Source organism: Artibeus jamaicensis, unplaced genomic scaffold, assembly GCF_021234435.1.
Source record: "Artibeus jamaicensis isolate MK-2021 breed Jamaican fruit bat unplaced genomic scaffold, CSHL_Jam_final contig_519, whole genome shotgun sequence".
NCBI classification, from domain to species: Eukaryota; Metazoa; Chordata; class Mammalia; order Chiroptera; family Phyllostomidae; genus Artibeus; species Artibeus jamaicensis.
Genome location: NW_026521871.1, coordinates 26,264,742 through 26,291,803, shown reverse-complemented (window position 1 = coordinate 26,291,803; position 27,062 = coordinate 26,264,742). Strand labels below are relative to the sequence as shown.

The following is a 27,062-nucleotide window of genomic DNA, read 5'->3' as shown; positions in this document are numbered from 1 at the left end:
GGTAGTGTCTTACACTGACCTGAGAGTCCCTCCCAAGAGGCTCAGAACCAACACACACAGTGGCCAGCTTCAGACAACAGAGCAGGATCTAATAAGCTTCACAAGCAGCATAACCAAAGAGAGATCTTGGCAAGCACCACACCCAGCTGAGGGGAATTATATACACTTCAAGTGGCCAGCACCTCCACAGCAGCTCCGATGCCATGCTTGAGCCAGCCTGAGGGTGGATCCCATGCACAAACAAGCCAATAGTAATCAAGACTCAAATATAGCAGGAGGGCCCACATAACCACACTAGGGACCTTCATGGAACACATAGACCAGGTGATAAAAAGACTGTGCCACTGGGTCCAAAAGGACAACTACTACATAAGGCCACCCTAAGACTGGCAGGTATAAGCAAATCTACCTAATACATAGAAACAAATACAAAATGGCAGACAAAATGGGGAGACCAAAAAACAGGCCCCAAATTAAAGAACAGAAAAAACATCTCCAGAAAAGAAGCTAAATGATATGAAGGCAGGCAGTGTGTCAAATACAGAGTTCAAAGTAAAGATTATAAGGGTGTTCAACAGCACGAAAAAGAACGTAGAAACCATAAAAAATGACCAATAAGAAATGAAGAATACAATATCTAAAAAAAAAATACACTGGAAGAAATAAACAGTAGGTTGGATGAAGCAGAGGATGAAATCAGTGATTTGAAAGACAGGGTATTAAAAAACCCAATCAAAGAAGCGAAAAAGAAAAGAGAACTTAAAAAAAAATGAAGCTACTTTAATGGACCTCTGGGACATCCATATCATAGGAGAAGAGAGAGAGCAAGGAAGAAATCAAGTACCTATTTGAAGAAATAATGCCTGAAAACTTCCCTAACATGAAGGAAAAAAAACCACATAAATCCAGGAAGTGCAGACAATTCCAAACAAGATGATGCTGAACAGAACCACACTAAGACATAATCATAACTAAAATGGCAAATCCTAAAGATAAAGAAGAACCTTAAAAGCAGCAAGAAACAGACAGTTACCTACAGGGACTCCCATTAGACTACCAGCTTATTTCACAGAAGAAACATTTAAAGCCAGAAGTGATTATCACAAAATATTCAGATATTAAAAAAAAACATGCCACCAAGACTACTTTACCCAGAAACACTATTATTTAAAATTGAAGAAAAAATGAAGAGCTTCCCAGACAAGAAAAAAAGCTAAAGAAGTTTGTTACCACTTAATCAGTATTACAAGAAATGTTAAAGGGCCTACAAAAAGAAGGAAGAAAATGAAACAGAAGAATGCAGTTAAAAGAATAAAATGGTAATAAATATAATCACTTTAAATGTAAATAGCTTAAATGCTCCAATCAAAAGACATGGGGCAGCTAAACAGATAGCAAGACACATATACATGTTGTATATGAGACTCACCTCTGAAGGAAAGATACACACAGACTGAAAGTAAAGGGATGTAGTAAGATATTTCATGCAAATGGAAATGGAAGAAAAAAGTAATGTAACAATACTAACATCTGACAAATGGACTTTAAAACAAAGGCTATATAACAGACAAACAAGGAATGATAAAGGGAGCAATCAAACGAAAATATAATCCTTGTATACATACATGCACCCAACAAAGAAGCACCTAAATATATAAAGCAAATCTTGATAAACATGAAAGATCAAAAGTAACACAGAGGAGAAAATTTTAACACCCCACTGACATCAATGGATAGATCTTCCAGATACAAAATCAACAAGAAAACAGTGACCTTAAATGACACACTAGATCAGATGGATTTGACATCTTCAGAGAATTTCACCCAAAGCTGCAGAGTATAAATAATTTTCAAGTACACATGGAACATTTTCTAGGATAGACCATGTTAGGACACAAAATAAGTCTGCAATGAATTAAAGAAGACTGAAATGATATCAAACATCTTCTATAACCATAATGGTATAGAATTAAAAATCAATCAAAAGAAAGAAAGAAAGAAAAAAAAAACCTGGAGGAAAAAAAAACCTGGAGAAAAACAAAGACATGGAGGCTGAATAGCATGTTACTAAACAATGAATGGTTTAACAAGAAGATCAAGAAAGAAACCAAAACCCAAAAGATGCCTTGAAACAAATGAAAATTAGAATACAACCAAGAACCTATGGGACACAGCAAAAGCAGTCCCAAGAGAAAAATGCATAGCATTACAGGCCTATCTCAAGAAAGAAGAAAAATTTCAAATAAATAATCTAATATTACACTTGAAAAACTAGAAAAGGAACAACAAATAAGTCCCAGAGTAAGTAAAAAAAAGAAAATAATAAAGATCAGAGTAGAAATAAATGAACTAAATTCTAAAACTAAAGTACAAAAAAATCAACAGATCAATGAAAAAAGAGAGTTGATTCTTTGAAAAGATAAACAAGACTGATAAACCTTTAGCCAAACTCATCATGAAAAAAATGAGAGTGGTCCCAAATAAAATTAGAAATAAAAGAGAAGTAACAACTGATACCACAAAAATACAAGGGATAACAGCTATATTTCAAAAAAATTGGATGATCTGGAAGAAATAAATAAATTCCTAGAAACATACATACAATCTTCCAAAACTGAATAGACAGATTACAACTCATGAAATTGACAGTAAGGAAAAATCTCCAAGAAACCAAAGTCCTAAAACGGATGACTTCACTGCTGAATTTAATCAAACATTCAAAGAATAATACATATCATTCTCCACTACTCAAAAAAATTGAAGGGGAGGGAAGACTCCAAAGCTCATTTTATGAGGCCAGAATTATCCTAATTCCAAAACCAGGCAGAGAAAGTAGAAAGAAATTAGAAAATTTCTAGTTAGAAAATTTAGAAAATTATAAGCTAATATTTCTGATAAACCTAGATGCTAAAATCTTTAACAAAATATCAGCAAGCTAGATCCAGCAATACATTATAAAGACAATACATCAAAATCAAGTGGAATTTGTTCTGGGGATGCAAGGTTGGTAAAATATCTGCAAACAATAAATGTGACACACCACAGAAACAAAATGATGGATAAAAACCACATGATGATAGCAATAGATGCAGCAAAAGCATTTGATAAAATCCAGCATCCATTTATGACAAAAACACTTATAAAGTGAAAATAGAGGGAACATATCTTAACATAATAAAAGCCACATATGACAAACCTACAGCCAACATCACATTCACTGGACGAAATCTACAAGCATTCTCCTTAAGCTTAGGACCAAGACATGGATACCCACTTTCAACAGTCTTATTCAACATTTTGGAAGTCCTGTCCATAGCAGTCAAATAAGAAGAGATAAAAGGCATGTAAATTAGAAGGAAAGGAGTGAAACATGGCATAATTTACAGATGACACAATACTGTATAGAGAGAATCCTAAAGATTACACCAAAAAACTACTAGAACAGTTAAATGAATTCAGTGAAGTAGCAGGATTCAAAATAAACATACAGAAATCAGTTGCATTTCAATGCACCAATTATGAAATATCAGGAAGAAAAACTAAGAAAATACCATCCACAACTGTTTCAAAAAGAATAAAATTAACCAAGGATGTAAAAGACCTACACACTCAAATACACTTATTTCTAAGGTATAAATAAGTAGAAGTATATACCATGTTCATAAGAGAAAGAAGTAACATCAGCCCTGGCTAGCAGCTCAATGGATTGAGCATTAGCCCATGAACTGAAGGGTTGTCAGTTTGATTCTCAGTAAGGGCACATGTGTGGGTTGTGGGCCAGGTCCCCAGCTGGGGACATGCAAGAGGCAACCAATTGACTTTTCTCTCACACATTCGTATTTCTCTCCTTCTCTTTCTTTCTCACTTCCCTTCTCTCTAAAAATAAATAAAAATTAAAAAATCTTTAAAACGAAAAAACCCAGAGGAAATTTAAAATAAGTAATCATTAAAATGTCCCATACTACCCAAAGCAATCTATAGATTCAACACAGTATCAAAATACCAATGGCCTATTTCACAGAACTAGAACAAATATTCCAAAATATTATTTGGAACCAAAAAAGACCTGAAATAGCCACACCAATCTTAACAAGGACAAAGATGGAAGAATCACACTAACTGATATCAAACTAGACTACAAACTCATGGTAATCAAAACAGCAGGATAGTGGCATAAAGACAAACATGTAATGTAATGTTTGTCTTTCAACAGAAATAAACCTATGCCTTTATAGTTCATTAATATTTGAAAAAAGGAGGCAAGAACATACAATGGAGGGTAAAGATAATCTAATAAATAAATGGTACTGGGAAAATTGGACAGATACATGCAAAGAAAATAAAACTAGACTGCCTTCTTATACCACACACAAGAATAAACTTTTTGTGTTTATTCTTGTGTTTACACCACTTCTTTAATCCATCATAAAATGTATTAAAGACTTAAATGTTAGACTTGAAACCATAAGAATCCTAGAAGAAAACTCAAGCAGTAAAATTTGGAACATTTCTTGTAGCACTATTTTCTCTGATATATTTCCTTGGGCAACAGAAACAAAAGAAAAGTAAACAAATGGTACTATGTCAACTTTAAAAGGTTTTGCACAGCAAATGAATCCACCAACAAAATGAAAAGACAACCCACTGAATGGGAGAACATATTTGTCAATGATACATCTGATAAGGAGTTAATATTCAAAATTTAAAAAGAACTGATAAACCTCAACCCTAAAAACCAAACAGCCCAGTTAAAAAATGGGCAAAGAGCCTGGTATGTATGGCTCAGCTGGTTGAGCACCTCCCACAACTGAAAGGTTGTGGGTTCAATTCCTAGTATGGCACATAAATTTAAGTTGCTGAATCAATCCCTGGTCCTAGTGTGCACAGGAAGCAACAAATTGATTTTTCTCTCTCACAGAGATGTTTCTCTTTCTCCTTTCCTCTCTCTCTTGAAACAATGAAAAAACATCCTCAGATGAGAATAAAAAAAAATGGGTAAAGGGCCTGAATAGACACTTCTCCAAAGAGGACATACAGAGAGCCAACAGATAGATAAAAAGATGTTTAACATCCCTAATCATTCGAGAAATGCAAATAAAGACCACAATAAGATATCACTTCACACCTGTCAAATGGCTGTCATCAATAAATCAACAAATGTTGGTGAGGGTGTAGATAAAAAGGGAACCCTCCTTACACTATTGGTGGAAATGCAAATTGATGTAGCCACTATGGGATGGTACAAAGTTACCTGAAAAAATAAAAAATGAAACTGCCTTATCATTTGCAATTCCACTTTCAGGCATTTATCCTAAAAAAACTGAAACACTAGTTCAAAAGAAACCCCCCACCTCCCACTGCCAATGTTCATTGCAGCACTCACAATATGCAACATTTGGAAGCTGCCAAGTCTATCAGTAGACAGGTGGATAAACACACCATGGTATATTTAAACAATGGAATACTACTTGACCATTAAAAAAAATTAGGGAAATGTTAGGCTGTAGGGTTAAAGGGATTTTTAAAAATCATTTCATTTTTCACTTTCACATAATTCACACTTCACAGAAAAATAAATTCCAGAACTAAGATGGCTAGGTGAGAAGATAAAAATATGTAGTTTTGGTAGATACCACCATATCTATTTCCCTGAGAGATGTATCAATTTGTATTCCGACAATGAAACAGTATGTTTCCACACAACCTAATCAAGAGAGTGTTGCTATAATTTAAATTTTTTATCAAACTGATAGGTGAACAATGATCTCAGTGTAGCTATAATTTACAATTCTCTCCTTTCATATGTTTTAAGATATGCCTAAAAGTTGCAGAGGTGCTTGGGTCTACTTCTGAATTTTGATTCTATTCTACTATGTAAGAGACTATGTAAGCTTTCTTTGTTAAATCACATTAAGAAAATATGCATCTATGTCTCTTTTGTCAAAAGGTTTTAAAATACATTTTGTCAAATGCCTTTTCAGGAACCATACAGTTAAAAGGAAAATTGGAAAGGGATGGGAACAGAAAATTCACAAAAAAATGAAAAAGAAATGCTTCTCAAGCCCCTTTCCTGAAAATTTAATTCACAAGTTAAAATCATTTTTATACTAAAATTAACCATGGATCAACAACCTGAATATAAGAACTAAAACTATAAATTTACTAAAGGAAAATACAGGGATAAATCTTCATGTCCTTGGACTGGCAATGGACTCTTACAACTGACACAGAATTAACAAAAAATGAAAAAATTAAATAGGACTTGATAAAAATTTAAAAGTTTTCTGCACCAGCATGCATCTTTAAAAATGTAAAAAGACAACCTTAAGAATGAGAAGAAAATAGTTGTATGTAATATTTCTGATAGGGGTTTAGTAACCAGAATATATAAACAACTACTACAATTCAAGACAAAGAAACAAAAATCAAAACCCACACCTCTAGTTTTAAAATAAAACATAGGACCTGAATGCACATTTCTTCAAAGAAGATATACAAATATCCAAAAGCACATGAAAAGATGTTCAAGATCATTCATTAGCAGTTAAGGAAACAATGAGATATCACTTCATATCCACTAGCAAATTAAAATTTTTTTGTTTAATTTTTTTAAATTTAATTATTGTTCATGTACAGTTTTATGTCTTTTAAATTGAAAAAAATTTAAATCAGATAATAAAAATGTTGGAGAGGATGTGGAGAAGTAATAATCCTCATACATTTCTGGTAAAAATATACAATGGTGCAGCTGCTGTGGGAAACAGTTATGCAATTCCTTAAAAAACTAAAATATAATTACCATATGATCTAGCAATTCACTCCTAGTTTTTTTACCCCAAAGAATTAAAAAAACAAGTATTCAAATAGATATCTGTTCATGAATGTTCAAAGTAGCAACATTCACAATAACCACTAGGCAGAAGCAATCCAAATTCCATCAACAGATGAATGAGTAAACAATTCTGATATATATATACAATATTCTTCAGCCATAAAAGTAAATGAATTATTGACACACACCACTACTTCAATAAACCTAATGCATTATGCTAACTGAAAAAACCACATGTAAAATGTCACATTTTATGTAAAATGACCAGAATAAGCAAATCCACAGAAGCAGAAAGCAGGTAGGTGGATGTCATGGGTTGAGGGGAAAGGGGGATAGGAAATAATTACCTAATGAATAGGAGGTATTCTTTTGGGGTGATGAAAAAGTTTTGATACTAGAGAGAGGTGGTTGCCCAACATTATGAATACACTAAATGTTACTGAATTGTACACTTTACAATAGTTAATTGTATACTAAGTAACTTTCACCTGAATTTTTTTTAAATCACACTGACATAATTTTAAATTATCCCTAAAACTAATTCAAAATTTTATAAGAACATCTTGTTGAAAAAACTAAGAAGAAATAAGAATTCTTACATATTACGGATGGGAGAAAAATTGGGTACAACTGCAATACTGGTAATTTGGTAATATGTTTCTAGCATCATTACAAATATATTATCTACCTTCTTCCATACAAAGCAAATAAAGTATAAAAACAACTCATTATGGTACTATTTGTATTAGCAAAAGACTGACACAATGGTCTGCTAAAAGAAATAAATTAATGTATATATACAAGGAGAAATGCTATGACACTTAACTAAAAAACCATTAAGAAAGCTCTTCATATATCACTAATAGTTATTATTTGTGTTAGAGGAAAGAATACACAGATGGGCGAAAGACATTTCCAGTTGTGAATACACAAAACAGTTTATTCTTTTATTATTATTTATTAATTATTGTGTTACTTTCTATATGAACAATGGTAAAGCTACTTGTGCCCCAACCCTTTATATTCCTACTTTTGTGTATGGAAATTAGATAGACCAGTTAGAAAGATACAGTCAGATGGACCAAACAAGAAAGTAGTTCAGAGCAGTTAATTCTGTGGATATATTTACTGTATATAGATAAGAAGGAAGAAAGTGATACTTTTTGCTTTGTATCGTTAAAAATAATTTTCTAAATTTTTAAAATTAATTATTGTTCAAGTACAGTTTTCTGTCTTTTACTCCCATCCCAGCCCACCCCCCCCAGTCCTCCCCACCTCCCTCCTATTTCCGCCCCCCTTAGTTGTTGTCCATTGTCCTTTATACTAGTTCCTGTAAATCCTACCCCTTTTCCCCAAAATCCCCTAATTTTTAAGTTTTTTGAACCCTGGGAATGAGTTACAAAGGGTAAAAATGTAAAGACTACCAGCTATTTTAAAATCAAAACCCAATCCGCTAGGTTACTTATAGTATATTAAATATGTAAAGTACATGACTCATCAATCTTTAACAAAATTAACAAACTTGTTTTCCATTCAAACAGCCTAATCTCTTGCAACTCCTCGCCTATCTCCATGGTCTAGGATTCAACCACAAACTCAATTTACTTATTTTCCAGAGTGTGCAGTGCTTTCTTGTCTTTGGGGTTTTTGCATAATTTGTTCATGTTGGCCTTTCTCCTCCTCGTTAACTTTCTTTTACTCAGCCTTACCACAGTTTCTTTCTACAGGATGCATTTATTTTTTCACAAATATCCCCATATTCATACATTCAAAGAGAGCCTGGGATGGATAAGAACACCTTTTTGTTATTCCCACAGTATCCTATGGTTATGCATGTAGACCCCAGATTGAGACAAACATTATTTTGAATCATATCTTTGGAACTTACAAACTACATGATGCCCAAACACTCACCTAAGCCCTTTATTCACAGTTTTCTGATCTACAAAATAAAGATCAAATCTGCCTGATAAAACTGTTAACTAATATAAAATGAGCTAATGTGCGTAAAGTACACAGCTTGGCACATATGAAATATTCATTAAATAGTAACCATTTTTACCCTGGCTAGCATGGCTCATTTGCTTGGAGCATCCTCCTGTACACCACGTAGGTACTCTACGTAGGTCACGGGTTTCATTCAACGTCAGAGCAGATAGCCAGGTTGCTGGTTTGACCCCTGCCCCCACCATAATAGTGTATAGGAGATGGCAAACCAATAGATGTTTCTGTCTCACACTGATGTTTGTCAATTCTTTCTCTCTCAGAGATCTCTCTCTCTCTGCCCACCCCCCTTCCTCTGTCTATAAAGCAACGAAAAAAATGTCATTCACTGAGAATTTTTCAAAAAAACAGAATAACCAGTTTTATTACTCTTATGGCACTGAGAACTTTACTGAACTATTATTGGTGTATTTCCTTCTTTGTTCCTTGTAATAAAGCCCCCATTAAAAATTACACATCCCCTAATACTGACTGGGTGGCAAAAACTCTTGGTAATAACATTTGTATACTCAGGAACAGTGCTTAGTACAAAGTAGGTACTCTATAAATATTTATTAAACTATTTATGTCCACATAATAACATATAACTTGAACAGAAATAAAAGAGTCATTAAGAAATCTATCTGGTTAGTAATCACAATAAATAATCACTGCTCTTTCTCCCCTGGAAAGGAAATAATGGCAATTTACTAACTAATTTCCCTATACAGAATTTAATCTGTTATTATTTATCTATTCTAAAAAATAAGAATATCAGTTATCTATTAATATGATAAAAATAATACTGCACTTTTAACTCTATGGATTTCCTATCAACCAGAAACTTAAGAAACCTGATTCTGCTACTTATGTAACCTCAAGCAAATTATTTGAACTTGAAGTACATCATCTACAAAATGAAGACCCAAAACTAACAGAAATATAAAATAATCAATGTTAGCAACTAGCAGTCACTAATATGAAGCACAGGTACAAATAATATCAATAAATATTAATTATAAAAGCTCATCATAAATTTATTAAATGAATTTCAAATTTCCTTCAGAATTTAAAATTATTTAGAAATCTATTATTTAACAAGGGCAAAGATGAACCGGAAGGAAATGAAATGTCCTTAAGTGACTTAATAATGTTCTTTATCAGAAAAACTTATAGCACATAATTCTAGAATGAACTGTGTATGAATAATGGAAGATGAAATAAACTGACATAGCTGAATTGACAGGCTCAATATACATAATTTATTCCCACATTGTGTACCTCGACATCCTGAACACTGGATAAAAAAGTTGATTAAATCCAGAAGTGCGATGTCCCTGTCTTGTTTATATGATTCAATCCAGTCATCCACCACGGACTGTGGAAAAAATATATAAAAATGAAGATATCAGAAAGAAATTAATATTAGAGCAAACAAATGTTTTAAAAACTTCATGGCTCTCCCTGTGTGTTCATTTAAACAACAATAAAAAAAACACCTGAAATTATTTTTCTGGAGCCAATGAAAAGGTAATTACTAGTCTTCAAATATTTGTTCAAAATCCCATGAATTCAATAGTTAGTAAGCAACTACAGATACTAATATTCAAAACATACTGTAAAAATAACACAGAAACTAGTTTTACTTACACATATAAACTTTCTAAGTATCAGAACACCTAATCCACTGAAAGAGTATGGGTCATGTACAACAAAATACATTTTTCAGGAATGTAAGGATGGCTCAATATTAGAAAATCAAATAATTATATTTATCAACAAACTAGAAAGAAATTAAATTATACTGCTACATCTGAAAACAATATCTGATATCTGCAGCCAAGCTTAATAAAATATTTCTAGAGGGAGGGAGATTATAGAGTCCGGTGAAAAAAGTAAAGGGATTAAGACAAAACAGAAAGAAAAAACCACCTCACAGACACAGTATGGTGATTACTAGAGAGAAAGGGGAATGGAGGAAGGGAGAAGTGGGTATACCAGAATATACAATGATAGAAGGAGACTTGAGTTGGAGAATGCACAACAAAAATATACATATGATATATTACAGAATTGTACACCTGACACCTACATAATTTTATTAACCAATGTCACCATGTAGATTCAATAGAAAACTGTAAGTAATTTTTTTAATTCTGTAAAAATTAGGTTAGATGAAATGTATGAAAATAAGATAAAGACAAATACTAAAATATATTTGTTGTAAAATGCTTATACAATTCAACTCAAAAAGGAATGATGAAAAAATGCATCCCTAATTATTCAATACAAGTTTACAGTTTGTAAGCAATGCAAAAATTAATAAAATATCAGTAAAGACAATTTCACTTTTTGTAGTTGATAAAAAAATAAACTAAGAGTCTACTAAACAAACTCAAAAGATTAAACAAAAAAAATTGACAAAATATAAATGTACAAAATAACTTTTTCCAAATTGTTAGGCAAACTGAATGTGATTACACTTAGCATACTAATGGGTAAAACTGGTTGAAGTTTTCCCAGGATGAAGTTGGATGATCAGAAGAAATATATACAAAATTTTTTAAATAAAATAATGTTTTTGTATTGAGGTATAATTATATAGAATAAGATACATAAATCTTAAGTTACACCCTGCTGAAACTCTACAAATATTACATAGAGCTGTGTAACCGTAACCAAGATGAAAACAGAAAGCATTTATAGGACTAAAACAGGTTCACTCTCATGTTCCCTTCTAATCAGTAACTTATCCTCAACTCATTCATATACAGGGGTACAGCCCAAATAACACCTTTTTTATTACAAAACCATTTATTACAAAAGCATAAGCATGTAATTCTGTAACATAATGATATTACACTCAAGTACATGATATGACATTTTAGATGAAATGTTCAAATTAAAACTATAAATTATTATACCCATATTATTACCCTACCAACCACAATCAAGCAGGTGTTACTTCGCCTGGACCCTGTAGTTTAATTATATGTCCCGAATGGTTGACATGTTTTTGAAATTCATATGTTTTTGAAATTCATATAAACTATCATCTTTAGTTTGATTTCTTTCAATCAAAGACAGGTGCAACCGCATTATGTTTATAAGCACCATATTTTTCGGACTATAAGACGTACCCCATTTGCCCCCCCCCCCATTTAGGAGGAATAATGGTTCTTAATGCTGCTGTTGAGTTCTGTTTATATTTACATTGGTGAATTATTATGTTATTTATGTTATTAAATATTTTATAACATTTTTTGCTTCAAAAATTTTCCCCTATTTTCCTCCTTTAAAACCTAGGTTATGGTCCAAAATATAGTAATTCCTTTTTTGCACTTCTAGGTAATATTTCATTATTAATATACCACAAATTATGACAGTGTTACTCTTGATGGACAAGTGTTTCCATTTTAGTGTTATCACAAGATTGTTATGAACATAACTGTACACATCTTTTGATAGACATACATATTTTTTGTTGCACATATGAATGCCCAATCACAGACTGATTAACAGGGAGAACACATGTATGTTGAGAGTTATAGGACATTGCCAATTTTCCAAAACAAGTATAAAATTGTACTCCCACTAACAATGTATAAAGTCTAGCAACGCATGAGATAGGGTGCTCCACAACCTCACCAATACTAGGTATTACCAGTCCTTTTAATATAATCCATTCTGGTTGAAAATACTCCTTCTTTAATTAATTACCTCTTCTACTGAGGAACAACCACATTCCCTTCTTCTGTGTGAAAAAGAGGACTTTTTGTTAACTGCTGATAATATATAATACTGCTTCTCTGTGTCATCACATTAGTGCCCAGGAAGTATTATTTTAAAAGTAAATAGAAAATGAAAAACAATATTATGGTTGTAGGACAGGGTAAAAAGAAAAAGAACGGCATGGTATTTGTTCAAGGTTCAACTCTTGTCGAATAATGTGTTAAATCCCATGAGCTAAGAATGGTGTTGAGTACAAAGAATAGAGAAGGTCAAGAGTGACTTTGAGACTCAAGGCCCAAGGGGAAATGCTTTGTGACACAGGTAACAAAGTGTGCCATAAAATGAGGAGACAGTCATTTCCCAACTCCTACATGAGGCCCAGCATTGTGAAGGCACACTAAGATGATAATCAAAATTTTCTTTAATTCTCACCAGGTATGAACAAAGAACCCAAAACATTCTGAATAAGACTAGTGACCCAGGGTTTGCATTAGAAATATTAAAACTGCATAACAATATTGAAAACAAATAGATTGAAAGTAATGTAGGACTAGAAGAACAATATCTGAGATAGCAGAAATCAATGCATGTTTATATAGCAGTTAAACTATGACAGAGAAAGTATTTCAATTTTAGAGGAAAAGAGGTGATTTATTTTTTCATAGATTTTATTTATTTATTTTTGAAGAGAGGGGAGGGGAGGGAGAAAGAGTGGGGAGAGAAACATCGGTTGACTCTTGCATGCCGTCAACCAGGGACCTGACCCACAACCCAATGCCTGAACTGGGAATTGAACCAGCAACATTTTGGTTTGTGAAATGACACCCAACCAACTGAGCCACACCAGTCAGGGCCACAGCTAGTGGCCACACTTTTTTAAAGCTATCAGAGAGGTGCAGAGGCAAAGGACTATAAAGAACTAAACTGCACAGCGAAAAGCCCTTCCTGGACTGAAACTACTGACTGCTAGAGGCACTGCCAAATAAGGGCATAGGTGAATAGATGATTTAGTGTGTAATTATTTACTGGGACTTGGCTAAGAGGCAAAATAAAACAGAAAACTACATAAAGCCCCATCAAAATCAACTTGCTGGGAACCTTCAATAAAGAGAAAGAATTTTAGAGCAGCCAATAGGTATCTACAGGGGACCGAATAATCAAAAGTATGATATATTTCACATCAACAACAATGAAATCCAGTGGATAATGGAAGGGCATTTAAAATATTGAAAGAGAAAAGAAGTACCCACCAGTAGACTGAAAAACCAATCTTCCCTGTTGCCCTACAAACATCAAAGATTGGACAACTATATACTAACAAAAACAGCTCCAGGAGACCTCTAGAGTCCACCTAGGAAGGTTTAACAACAAAACAGAATAATCACACAAGAAGAAAAGAAAGACTACTTTTTTCTTTACCTGCATCATCCCATTGCCCAAACTGTTATCATTCAGAACTAAGGAGGAACTTCACAGCAAGAAAGATTTCATCTAATACAAAAAGGAAAAGTAGAATGAGTGACCAGCTTCTCCAGCCTCACAGGAGACTGTACAGAGGTCCCACTTTGGTTTCACCCACCCAGACCAGAAAAACTGAAATGTAGTAAGCCAGCTAGGAACAGGAATAAAAGTAGAGGTTATTATTAGCAAATAAACAGCAGGAGAGCACAGTTCAGAGACCAGCTCTGCAGACTAACTCAGCAGATTTCATCACTGATAAAGCCAAAGGCCAGCAGAGCCACTATGAACCCCTATAGATCTCACCCACTCCCCCCAGCCCAAGTTATTTGTGCTCACTAATACCAGCTGACTGAGTCCCTCCCTGCTCCCTTCCCTTTCCACTGATGAACAGCACCAAAGCCATCCATGAACTCTACTGCTGCAAAAATGTAACACTCGAAGCCAACTTGGGATTCTGCAGCTTCATAAGTAAAAGATATCAGCCTAGTGACCCAATGCCACCACCACTGTCTCCATGCTCAAGGCTAGCCCATCCACCTGTGTACCACTAACCTCATACCCATGATGGCCCTCAACCAAAGTACATATGCAGGAGGGTGAAGAGATATGAAGCCACCAATCACTGTACTGACAGGGCACTATGTCATTGTTTGGAGGCCCAAATCAGGCCCTGTCTTCAATAACTGAATAAGATCACCATGCATGCTTGCCTTACAGCATCTCCCTCTAAGCTGTGCACCTGTACACCCCAGCCCAACCTGCTATGAGCCTCCACTGTAATGTGCATGTCTGAGGAGAGAGTTTGTAATCCCAGGAGAAGATGTTGCTAGCCAGAGACTCTATAGCTGCCAATGGGCCCTTTCTACCTGCACTGGTTCTCATCACTACAAATGTGTATGCAGCTGGCCTCTGTCATTACATAGGCACCTGCAGCTCACCATCACTGGCTTCAGCCATCACCAGTGACTGATTTTGTCCTGAGCTACTGGATCTAAAGATGCTGCCTAAAATACCAACAATCCTTGCAGCAACTGCAGATTCCTTACAGTGCTCACCAAGGACCACACAGTTGTCAATTCTGTTGACCCAAGTGGCATGAACCAAAGAGACATCATGAACCCCTCTTCCCTATCCAGAACCAGTGCTGCCGCATGCCCCTGCATTTGGTGCTCTGCGTCGTTAAACTCAGGGCCACAAAATAATCCTGTGTGTCCTCACCAGGTGAAAGGATTCCCTTATGAAAGTCAGTCTATAAAGTTTGAAAGAAGTAACTGCTTCTTCAAATGTGCAGACACAAAAGCAGGGCTATAAGGATTAGGAAGAATCAGAAAGGTATGTCCCCACCAAAGGAATATGGTATACCTCCACTAACTGGCCCAAAGAAACAGATCCAGAAATTGTCTGAATAAGAATTTAAAATAACTAATGTTCAGATGATCAAGGAGCTACAAAAATCACAGATAAACTAATAATAATATAAATAACTACAAGAACAAAATGAGAAGTTCAACAAGAAATAGAAAACACACAAAGAACCAAATAGAAATTATGGAACTGAAGAATATATGATTATACTGAAGAACACTACCATATTTAAATGACTGTTGGAGAACACTCTGTGTGGTTTCAGAGACAATAGCCCCATAAGAACAAGCTTGAAAGAAGCAAGTCTCACTGGAAAACCAGGAAATGCAGGTGGCAGGTACAACCCGATGCCAATTCCAAGGGTTCCCCATGGGAAATCAAGCCTGATAAGTACACTGTATCCTTCGAAGATTGCTTTGCTTTATATAGGCCCATTGATATAAACCAGATATTTAAATTCAAGGCATAAGGAGTAAACTCCTTATCTCATGAAACACGTCTTAAAGACCATCCAGGGTCAGCATGACTAACAGACCCTGACCTAAGGCAGATATTTGTGTTCCTTCACTTGCTATCTACAGATCATACCTGTTTTTATATGACTACAGCCTTTTGACATTGATTGATGAGCTATGATGTATGCTGTATACCTCTATGCACCATTCCCAATAAAAGCCATTGCAGAGAAGGGCTTGGGGCATTCCCCACTAGAGGGAATTGCCACCCACTTTCCCACCGGAACAACAAGATTGTGTCTGGGACGACTTATTTCTCATCCGCAGTAGCCGGGAGAGTTCCTTGGGATGGAGTTCTCCCACAAATAGCCAACATGAACAAAGTGAAAGGACAGTCAGTGAGCAAGAATACAGATTAGCTACAATTATCCAACTAGAGGATCAAAAAGAAAAGAAAGCCTACAGGAATTATAAGATGTCATAAAAATAATAACAGCAGCATACACATCACTGGAGTCCCAGGAAAAGAGAGAGAAAATGGGGTAGAAAATTTATTAAAAAAAATAATGCCCAAGATTGTACCAAACCTGGGTAAAGATTTTTGGACATCCAACATCACAAAGCAAATAGGTCAGTCACCTGAAATCCTCAATCAAAACCATTCTACTTCAAGGTACCTTAAAAAAAAAAAAAAGCCTGTCTAAAACCAAAATCAGAGAGGTTTCTCTTGTTTAAACAGGAGAAACAATAATTCTTTCTAAAGGAAATCACAATAAGGCATAGGAATGAAGTTTTTTTTATGTGATCCAAGTTAAATTATCAGCATAAAACAAACTGTTATATGTATATAAAGTGTTTTATGTAACTTCATGGGAACGACAGGGTAAAATTGGTTTCTTTTCTCATTTATTTTTTTTATTTCATTTCAACTCCACCATACTAATGAAAGCCCAAAGCAAAATTCTGTAAGAGATACAAAGAAAAGATAAAGAGAAAGGAATCAAAGCATATCACTATGGGAAATCATCAATTGACATAGGCAGCAAGAAATTTAAGGAAGAGAAAAATGGAACTTCAAAACAAATAGACAGCATAAGAAAGCCCCTGTCTATCAATAATTAATCTAAATGGACTGAATTCTCCAATCAAAAGCATAAAGCAACTTGCTGGAAGGACAGAAATCAACACCTCAAAATATATGCTGCCTACAGGAGACTCACTTCAGCTTCCAGGATACGCATAGGCTCAAAGTGAATAAATGGCAAAAAATATTACACACAAATTCAAACCAAACGAAAGTAAAGATAACTGTCTTTGTATCAGATAAAAAAGACCTTTAAGAGAAAAACAGTAACAAGAGACAAAGATGATCTTTAAATAATGATAAGGGGGTGAAATTATCAAAAAACTATAATAATCATGAACAAACACCCCCCAAACATCAGAGCGCCTAAATATATTAAGGAAATACTAATAGATGGGAAGGGGAAAATAGACCTCAATATGACAGCAGGATACCTCGATATACCATTTTCAAAATTAGATCATACAGGCATTAAATAAAAAAAGCTGGATCTGAACCATACTTTAGAGCAAATGGAATAAACAAATACTGAGTATTTCATCTAATAGCACTACAATACACATTCTTTTCAAGTACACATGAAAAATTCTCCAGTACTAATCACAGAAAATTTCTTAAAACAAGTTTTAGAAAATTTTAAGGATGAAATCATACCAAGTATCTTTTTTCTTACCAAAATAATATGAAACTCAAAATCAGTAACACAAGAAAAACTAAAAAGTCACAAATAACATGGATATTGAACAAAATGCTACTAAACAATCACTGAGTCAAAAAAGAAATCAAAAGAGTAATTAAGAAATATCTTGAAACAAAAAAATGGAACAACAACATAAAAAACCAACTGACTCACACAGATGGAGAGCAGATGACAGCTACTGGGGCAGAGGAGGGAAGTTAAGGGGTGGGAGAATTGAGCAAAAAGGAGAAAGAACTCATGGACATGGACAACAGTGTGGGGATTGCTGGTGGGAAAGGGGTATATGAGGACTAGATGGTAATGGAAAAAAAGACAATCAAGATTAAATGTAAAAAAACTGAATGATGTAAAGCAGCTCTAAGAGAGGAAGTTTATAACGATAAATTCTTACACATTAAAGAACAAAAAATAACCTCAAACAACCTCACTTTATACCTCAGGGCACTAGAAAAAGAACTAAGCCCAAAGATAGCAGAAGGAAGAAAACAAAGATCACAGCAGAAATAAAATAGAGACCAGAAAAACAATGAAAAAGATCAATAAAACAGCTTTTGTTTCTTTTTGAAAAGAAACAAAATTGATCGGTGTTTAACTAGACTTACTTTTAAAAAAGAAAGTACAGAAATAAATCTGAAATGAAGAAAAAAGACATTACAAATTGGTACCACAAGAATTCAAAGAATCATGCAAAGCAATTACGAAAAATTATATGCCAACAAGTAATCTAGAATTGATTCCTAGCAACATACAACTATGACTGAATCATGAATACAAAATGTTTTAAAGATTTTATTTATTTATTTTAGACAGGGGAAGGGAGGGAGAAAGAGAGAGAAAGAAACATCAAGGTGTGGTTGCCTCTTACGTGCCCCCCCGGGGGACCTGGCCCGCAACCCAGGCATGTGCTCTGACTGGGAATTGTACCTGCAACCCTTTGGTTTACAGCCCAGGCTCAATCCACTGATCTACACTAGCCAGGAGAAATACAGAATCTTGACAGACTGATTACCGGTATGAAGATTAACTCAGTAATCAAAAATCTCCCAAAACAGAAAAGGCCAGGACCAGATGGTTGCATTGGTGAATATTACCAAATATTTGAAGAATTCATGCCAATTCTTCTCAAATCCTTCCAAAAACTTAAACAGAGCAATCCCTCCCAAACTCATTTTATGAGGCCAGTATTCCACTGATATCAAAACCATATGGTACTACAAGAAAATTATACACCAATATTCCCCCTAATGAGTATAGATGTAAAAATTCTCAGTAAAATATCAGCACATTAAAAGAAGCATTCACCATCATCAAGTAGGGTTTGTTCCTGGGAAGCAAACCTGGTTCGACATTTGCAAATCAATAAATGTAATATACCACATTAATAGAAGGAAAGATAAAAATTAGATGATCTTCTCAGTCATTGCAAAAACTTTTGACAAAGTAAACATGATTTTAAAAAAACTCTACACAAAATGAGTACAAAAGAAACATCCCCAACCACAGCAAAAAACATATATAACAAACCCACAACCAAAATTATGCTCAACAGCATAAGGCTGAAAGCTTTTCCTTTAAGATAGAGAACAAAACTAAGGTGACCATTTTCACCACTCCTGTTAAAGAGTACTGGAAATCCAAGCCAGAGAAATCAAGCAAGAAAAAGAAATAAAATGCATTCAAATACAAAAGGAAGAAGTAATAAAATCTTTGTTTATAGATATCTTATTATACATAAAAACCTCATAAAATACCTAAAAGCTGCTAGAACTAATCAACAAATTTAGTAAAGCTAGAAGATACAAAATCGACACACAGAAAATAAGTTGTGTTCTATACTAAATAAAATTTCATTTCAATAGTGCATAAATTTTAATTAATATTTAATGGCAAACAAAACCTGATTAAATAATTGCAGAGAAACTGAATACACAGATTCTGCAGAAGACATACAAATGGCCAAGAAATACATGAAAAGATGATTAACATGTAGACACAAATCAAACCCACAATGAGATACCACCTCACACCTGTTAGAATGGCTATCAAAAAGACAAGAGAAAACAGGTGTTAGCAAGAATGTGAAGAAAAGGGAACCCTTGTAAACTGTTAACAGGAACACCAACTGGTACAGTCACTATGAAAAACAGTATGAATGCTCCTCAAAGTATTAAAAATAAAACTACCATATGACACAGCAATCCCATTCCTAGGTATATATATACCCAAAGAAACTGAAATCAGGATCTCATAGTAATATCTTCCCTCCTATGCATATTATATCATTATTAATAGCCAAAATGTGAAAATAACATTTCCATCAATAGGTAAATATTAAAAATGCCTATATAAACAATGAAATACTTTCCAGTCATGAGAGAAAAAAAAACTCTTTGTCATTTTAGAACAACCTGGATGAACCTTGAGGGCACTATGCTAAGTGAAATAAGTCAGACAGGGAAAGACACTTAGGATATATCAAATCTAAAATTAAACTCGCTCTCAGAAAAATGCAGAGTGGTGTGTTTATCAGGTACACAGTTGGAGTGGGGGGGAATGAGATATTGGTCAAAGGGTATGAACTTCCAGTTTAAGAAGTTCTGGGAATCTAATATACAGAATGGTAATTATAGTTAATAATTCTGTATTATATAGTTCAAAGTTGCTAGGACAGTATTATCTTAAATATTCCCACCACACACACACACAAAAATGGTAATAATGTGATAGGATGGAGGTGTTAGCTGATGCTATGATGGTAATATACTGCTATACAAAAATGTATCAATATTTTGTACACCTTAAACTTACATGATGTTTTATGTCGAATTATATCTCAGTTAAGTTGAAAAAATATTGCCCCAGGAATTTTTATCTCACTAAAAATATCTTTTAAATGAAAGCAAAATGAAAATTTCTAAGACTAAGTAAACTAAAACAAAGTCAAGCAAATGACTAAACACTCTTCTGAAAAGAGACTATCCAGACTAGATAAACATATCAAATCATGTATTTACGAGACACATCTTAAATATCATAGGACAGATAGGTTGCACTAAATGGATAAAAAAATATATACCATGCAACTTGTTTATATTAAAGATCATATGACTATATTTACAAAGTAGCAATCAAAACATTAAGTACTGTAAGGGAACTCCGGTAAGACTATCAGCTGATTTTGCAAAGGAAACTTTGCAGACTAGAAGGGATTGGCAAGAAACATTCAAAGTGATGAAAAGCAAGGAACTATAACCAAGATTACTCCAGCCAGCAAAACCATCATTTAGAATCAAAGGGCAAATAGCTTCCCAGACAAGAAAACACTAAATGAGTTCATCATTACCAAACCATTATTATAGGAAATGTTAAAGAAACTCATTTTTAAAAAAGATCAAAACTATGAATAAAATGGCAATAAATACATATCCATCAAAAATTGAATCAAATATATAAACAAGTAGAACAGAAACAAAAGCATAGATATAGAGAAGGCTCTGATAGTTGCTAGACTGGAGGGGAGTTGAAAGGATGTGTAAAAAAGGTGAAGGGATTAAGAAGTACAAATTGGTACTTACAGAATAGTCATGGGAATGTAAAGTACAGCATAGGGAATATACTAGTCAAAAAACATATGCATGACCCATCAGCATGAAAAACAGTGTTAAGACTGCATAAGGGAGACAAAGGGAAAAACTGTGACAACTATAATAGCATAAACAATAATATGTAATTAAAACATATTTTATAATGTGGTAAATTTAGTAGAAGATAAAAAAATTTATATTTTTTAAAGATTTTATTTATTTTTAGAGAGAGAGGAAGGGAGGGAGAACAAGAGGGAGAATTTAATATATTTACATATAGATGGTTTTCTTCAACATTGCTTTTAGTAATATCATATACACGTTTTCCACAAATTTTAATGTAAACACAAATACTTAATTAGTCCACAAGACTAAGTAAATTATTTTATTTACCCTGTTATTAGCTAAATGTTCTTGATTTTCAGAGTTCTCCGAAGCCTTTGTCTCTTTGGTTGAAAGATTTAAAAAAAATGTGAGTCTTCAAGGGCTTGTAAATAAAAATGGATCCCACACATACAACACCGTAATTTTTATTCCTACTCCTAGTCCTACTGTATTAACTAATTGCAGTTTCCAGACAATGTGACCACATCACTGTCCTTTTATACAACTATATTACTGCCTAAACTTAAAAAAAATTTGTTTGTAAGTTCAGCTAAATGGTGTGGCCCTTCACATAACAGGACAGATTTTATTCCATAGTTAAGAATAAAATCACAGATTACAATTTCAACAACATTTTTCAGAAAAATAAATGTCCCACACACAACATATCACTCTGCTTTTGAAATAGAAAGTCATTATCAAGTTACTTTTCAATTTAACCTGGTAACCTAACTAGATTTAAAGCTCAATAATGTTAACAGTGTTGTCTAAATAAAATGATAGAGAAATGGTATAGAATAAAATAATATTTTAAGTATCAACCTTCTCAATGTGAGTTTTTATAAATATTTCTGTTCAGTTTGTAAGATGGCTTCACATTTGCGCTATTTGTCTAACAAAAGCTCTCATCAGAGGATTTTAGCACATGACAGTCTGAATAAGCATGCTTCATGCACTCTCCATCACACTTTCACTCATGACAAAAACAACTGCTAGGACAAGCAAGGTAGCAATACCTGAAGGGTGCAGGCAAGGCTATGGGTTCTGCAGGAGTTCCTACAGAAAAGAGCATAAAGTGCTCTTCTGAACTAGGCATGAGGTCAATAGATACTGGGGAAAAAAAGCCTACAAAAAAACTAGTACTTCTTGTTCTTCTTTAGGATAGGAGCCCTGAGGTATATGGTCCTAGGTGGGTCTGCTGAAAATTACTGGCCTCAGAGGAAGTACAGCAGACAACTAGGATAGACGGAGTTGCCTCCTATTCCTAAGGCTGGGAAAACACTATCCAATTAACAGGACTATTGGTTAGTGTGACACACACAGGAATGAAGACCATGACAATACCGACTATACACGACTTTGTGCCGATGAAGGGATTGGCAATAGTAATTTGACTTGACCAACCAAACTGAAAATACTAAAAAAGTCAAAGCAAAATAATCCACCTGAAAGACTTGGCAACCAAGGGGGGGAAAAAAGTACCATAAATCAGGTATATAAGAAACAAATGGAAAATTTAAAGAATGGAAAAAACTTCCTGGCAGTTAAAAAACAAAATTTCAGAGGCTTCTGGCTAAGATGGAAGCATAGGTACACATGCTTTGGTTCCTAGCACAACCAAAAGGATAATAGCCAATTTAAAAACAAAACCAATCAGAACTGCCAGAAAAATTAATTATATGGAATTCCAACAACCAAGGAGTTAGAGAAGAAACAGTGGACTGAAGACCAGTCTGTGAATCAAAGAGTTGCCAGTTCAAATCCCAGCCAGGACATATGCTTGGGTTGCAGACCAGATCCCCAGTGAAGGGCACATGACAGGCAGGCACACATTGATGTTTCTCTCCCCCTCTTTCTCCTTCCATTCCCCTCTGTCTAAAAAATAAATAATTTATTTTAAAAGTCTTTATTTTATCCTTTAAAAAGTCTTTAAAAGAAGAAACATTCATCCAGACTAGCAAAAGGGGCAGACACAGGCAAGCCAGGGAAGAGAGGACACATGACAATGCAGCACCTGGCAGGCCGACTGGGCACAGTGGTGGCTGGCAGAATGGGCAGTCCCAACTTCACATGCAGATAAAAACCTGGAGAAACAATTGGGGAGTGAGATACACCATGCAACCAAGAGTTCCAGAACAGGAAATAAAGCCTCAAACACCCTGGCTATAAAAACCTGTGAGGGTTGCTGTGGAAGGACAAACTCCCTGTCTCATAGGAGAGTCTGTTTGAGGGGCACAAGAGGTCCTAGAATGTACACAAGCCTATCCACCCAGGAATCAGCACAAGAAGCACCCAATTTGCTTGTGGGTAATGGAGGAAGTTACTTAAATAGGACCAAGAGGCAAGCAAGCAGCACTGTTCCCTCTCTGAGCCCTCCCCAACATACAGCACCACAATGCAACAATGTGGGTCACTCTGCCCTGGCGAATACTTTAGTCTCCACCTGTTACAACATAACAGGTACTCTGAGACAAAGAAATATGGCCCAAATGAACAAACAGATCAAAACTCCTGAAGAAAACTAAGCAACAAAGAGAGAGCCAACCTATCAGACACTGAGTTCAAAACACTGGTAATCAGGATACTCATAGAAATGATTGAATAGAGAAACAAAATAAAGGAAGAAGTGAAGGAAAGTTAAATAAAGAAAAATATACCGGGAACCATTAGTGAAGGGAAGGAAACCAGGACTCAAGTCAAAATTTTGAAACAGAAGAAAGAAATAAACATTCAGCCAGAGCATAATGAAGAAAAAATTCAAAATAATGAGGAGAGGTTTCCTAAGGACATCTTTAAATGTTTCAACATCCAAATTATAGGGGTGCCAGAAGGAAAAGAAGAAGACCAAGAAATTGAAAATTTATTTGGAAAAATAATGAAGAACTTCCCCAATCTGGCAAAGGAAATAGACTTTCAGAAAGTTCAGGAAGCTCAAAGAGTACCAAAGAAGTTGGACCTAAGGAGGAACACACCAACACACATCATGATTAAATTGCCCAAGATTTAAAGATAAGGAGAGCATCTTAAAAGTAGCAAAAGAAAAGGAAACAGTTACCTACAAAGAAGTTCCCATAAAACTCTCAGCTGATTTCTCAAAAGAAGTCTTGAAGGCAAGAAGGGGCTGAAAAGAAGTATTCGATGTCATAAAAGGAAAGGACCTAGATCCAAGATTACTCTATCCAGCAAAGCTTTCATTTAGAATGGAAGGGCAGAAAAAGTGCTTCCCAGATAAGATACAAGAGTTAAAGGAGTGCATCATCACCAAGCCTTTATTATATGAAATGTTAAAGGGACTTATCTAAGAAAAAGAAGATCAAAACTATGAACAGTAAAATGACAAACTCACAACTATCAACAAGTGAACCTAAAACAAATGAAGCAAACAACTAGAACAGAAGCAGAATCACAGAAATGGAATTCACATAAAGGGTTATCAGTGGGGAGAGGGAGGGGAAAACGGGGGAAAAGGTACAGGGAATAAGAAGCATAAATTGTATGTACAAAATAGATAGGAGAAGGTTAAGTATAGTATAGGAAATGGAAAAGCCAAAGAACTTACATGTAAAACCCAGGAACATGAACTGGGGAGGAGAAGGAATACTGATGGGAGGGAGATGAAAGGCAAAGGGGAATAAAGAGAAAAAATGGGACAACTTTAACAGCATAATCAATAAAATATACTAAAAATAACCTTTCAAATTTAAATAATCACTTGGATGAATGAAAGAATAACCACTATGGAGAAATGAGTTTAATGTCCTAGAAATGCAGTGGGGGATAAAGAAAACTCAACACAAAACAAAAACTGCAGAAATGGAATTCATGAGGAACTAGGAAAAAGACTTGATAGATGCATCAAAAGATCTAACGTGTAGGTGTTTGAGAAGAAGACAAACTGATCATTTTAAAAAGACAATCTACCTAATCAATAAAAGATTTAAATATGCACATAACATGGCTTATCTAGTTACTGCCAGCATGAACTGGGAAATGACACATAGTAAAAACTCATGAATTCTAAGGAAAAAGAAAAATCTTATAAATTTCAAGACCAATAATTAAGTCAGATAAGATATACAAACTCTACTTACCAGAGCATCCAATCTGCATTCAATGCTTCGCTCTTAAGATAAGCAAATAGCTACCAATACCAGATATCTGAGGAAAGCATCTGCATCAATTATCAATTTATTATGTCTCAGCTACAAAGTTACTCTTCAGTATCTGCTCTATAAAAATGGACTAGACTTATAAGCATTTCCCCTTCCTAGTAAGCATTCTGTTAAGCTTTATTAGCATCAAGTTCTGGAAAGACACTGCAAGAGAAAAAGGCTTCTTCCTAGTTTTGGTATGTTAAAGTTTATCTTTCCCTGCTCTTGCTGCATAGTCCATCAGTAGTGAGTATATACAGAAAGTCCTTGAATCATGGCATTTTGTTACAATGGTGATGAGATGCTATAGGAACTGAACACTTGTTATATCAATTAGCCTACGGTAAAACTATTTCATTATACGTTTCATTTATAATCACCCACCAATGATGTAAAGTGAGGACTTATTGTATAAGCAAATGCAGTAGTGGTCTGTCCCAGCCTGACACCAAGAAAGTGCAGACCCTTGGCAACCTTGTGCCCCCGACAGGGATCATTGATTACCCTCCTGATGTACTTCTGCCAACATGGACACCAGCACATTCCACCTCTCAAGGCGGCACCAGTCCCTCATCTTCCATTGTACAAACTGTTTACTACACTCAATGTGACTGTGCTTCAGGGTGCTGCTTCCTGCAGCCCAGCAACTTTGAACCAGCTCGGGCTGAGGCAATCCAGTGAAGTTCTATGTCATTCAATAGGCCACAAAATCACCTTACCTAACAAGGTCTGAACCCCAGCCTGGTGAACTGGAACTGCCCTTCTAAATTTGTCCTTCCTCAAAAAATCTCCTTCAGCCCTAGGATCTCCATTAGAATCATCATTATATTTTTATACTTATTCCTGTATCATAGTTTAGTAATTGTAATACAATTAATAGTTTAGTAATTAATAATATATTTTAACAATTCAAATTACTGTGTTGTTTCAAACTCCTGACAGAACCCAGATTGGTACAGAATTGATTCCAGGAATGATTCAACAACATAAACCTGTTAAAATTAAATTTAGAACTTCTGGCCAAGACAGAGGCGTGGGTAGAAACACTGTGCCTCCTCGCAAAACCAAGTTTAAAGACACCAAAGATTTAGTGACAAAAACTCAACCAAAACAGAAAGAAAACTGAACTATACAGAAGTCCGACAAAACAATCCATTCAGCCAGACCGAAAAGAGGGGCGAAGTAAGCGGCTGGCAGAGAGGGATTGATCAGGAAAAAGTGGCCAGACTGACACAGGCGAGCAGGTGGCTGTTGGCAAATCCCAGGCATAGAGTGGCAAGGGGTGGACCCAGTGAGGGTGCAAGGGGGCTGGCTAATCATGGTGACACATTCACACTCACATAAACCAGGCAAAGGAGCGAGCAGTGAGAGAGGCCCAGCAAACCAGGGCCCCAGCGACGGAAATTAAGGCCTAAAAGCAACAACTGGAAAAACATTCGGGGGTCAAGGTGCCGGGAGAGGCTCCCAGACTCACAGAGACTTCGTTGGAGAGACCCACAGGATCCCAGAGGGTGCACAAGCCCAAGCACCTGGGAACCAGCACCAGAAGAAACAATTTGCTTGTGGGAAGCAACAGAGGGGACCAAAATCCCAAAGAGAGCGGAACAAAC

The 27,062-nt window shown here is 35.0% G+C and overlaps 1 protein-coding gene across 3 annotated transcripts in view; it reads right to left on the bottom strand.

Annotated features, from left to right (window-relative positions):
* STAG1 (stromal antigen 1) overlaps window positions 1-27,062 on the bottom strand; it is a 388,204-nt gene that overhangs the window by 209,985 nt on the left and 151,157 nt on the right. For all 3 annotated transcript variants that reach the window (XM_053669339.1, XM_053669338.1, XM_053669340.1), the window contains one exon: window positions 10,097-10,193. In XM_053669339.1, coding sequence (XP_053525314.1) covers window positions 10,097-10,193 — 97 coding nt within the window. The remainder of the gene's footprint in view (window positions 1-10,096; window positions 10,194-27,062) is intronic.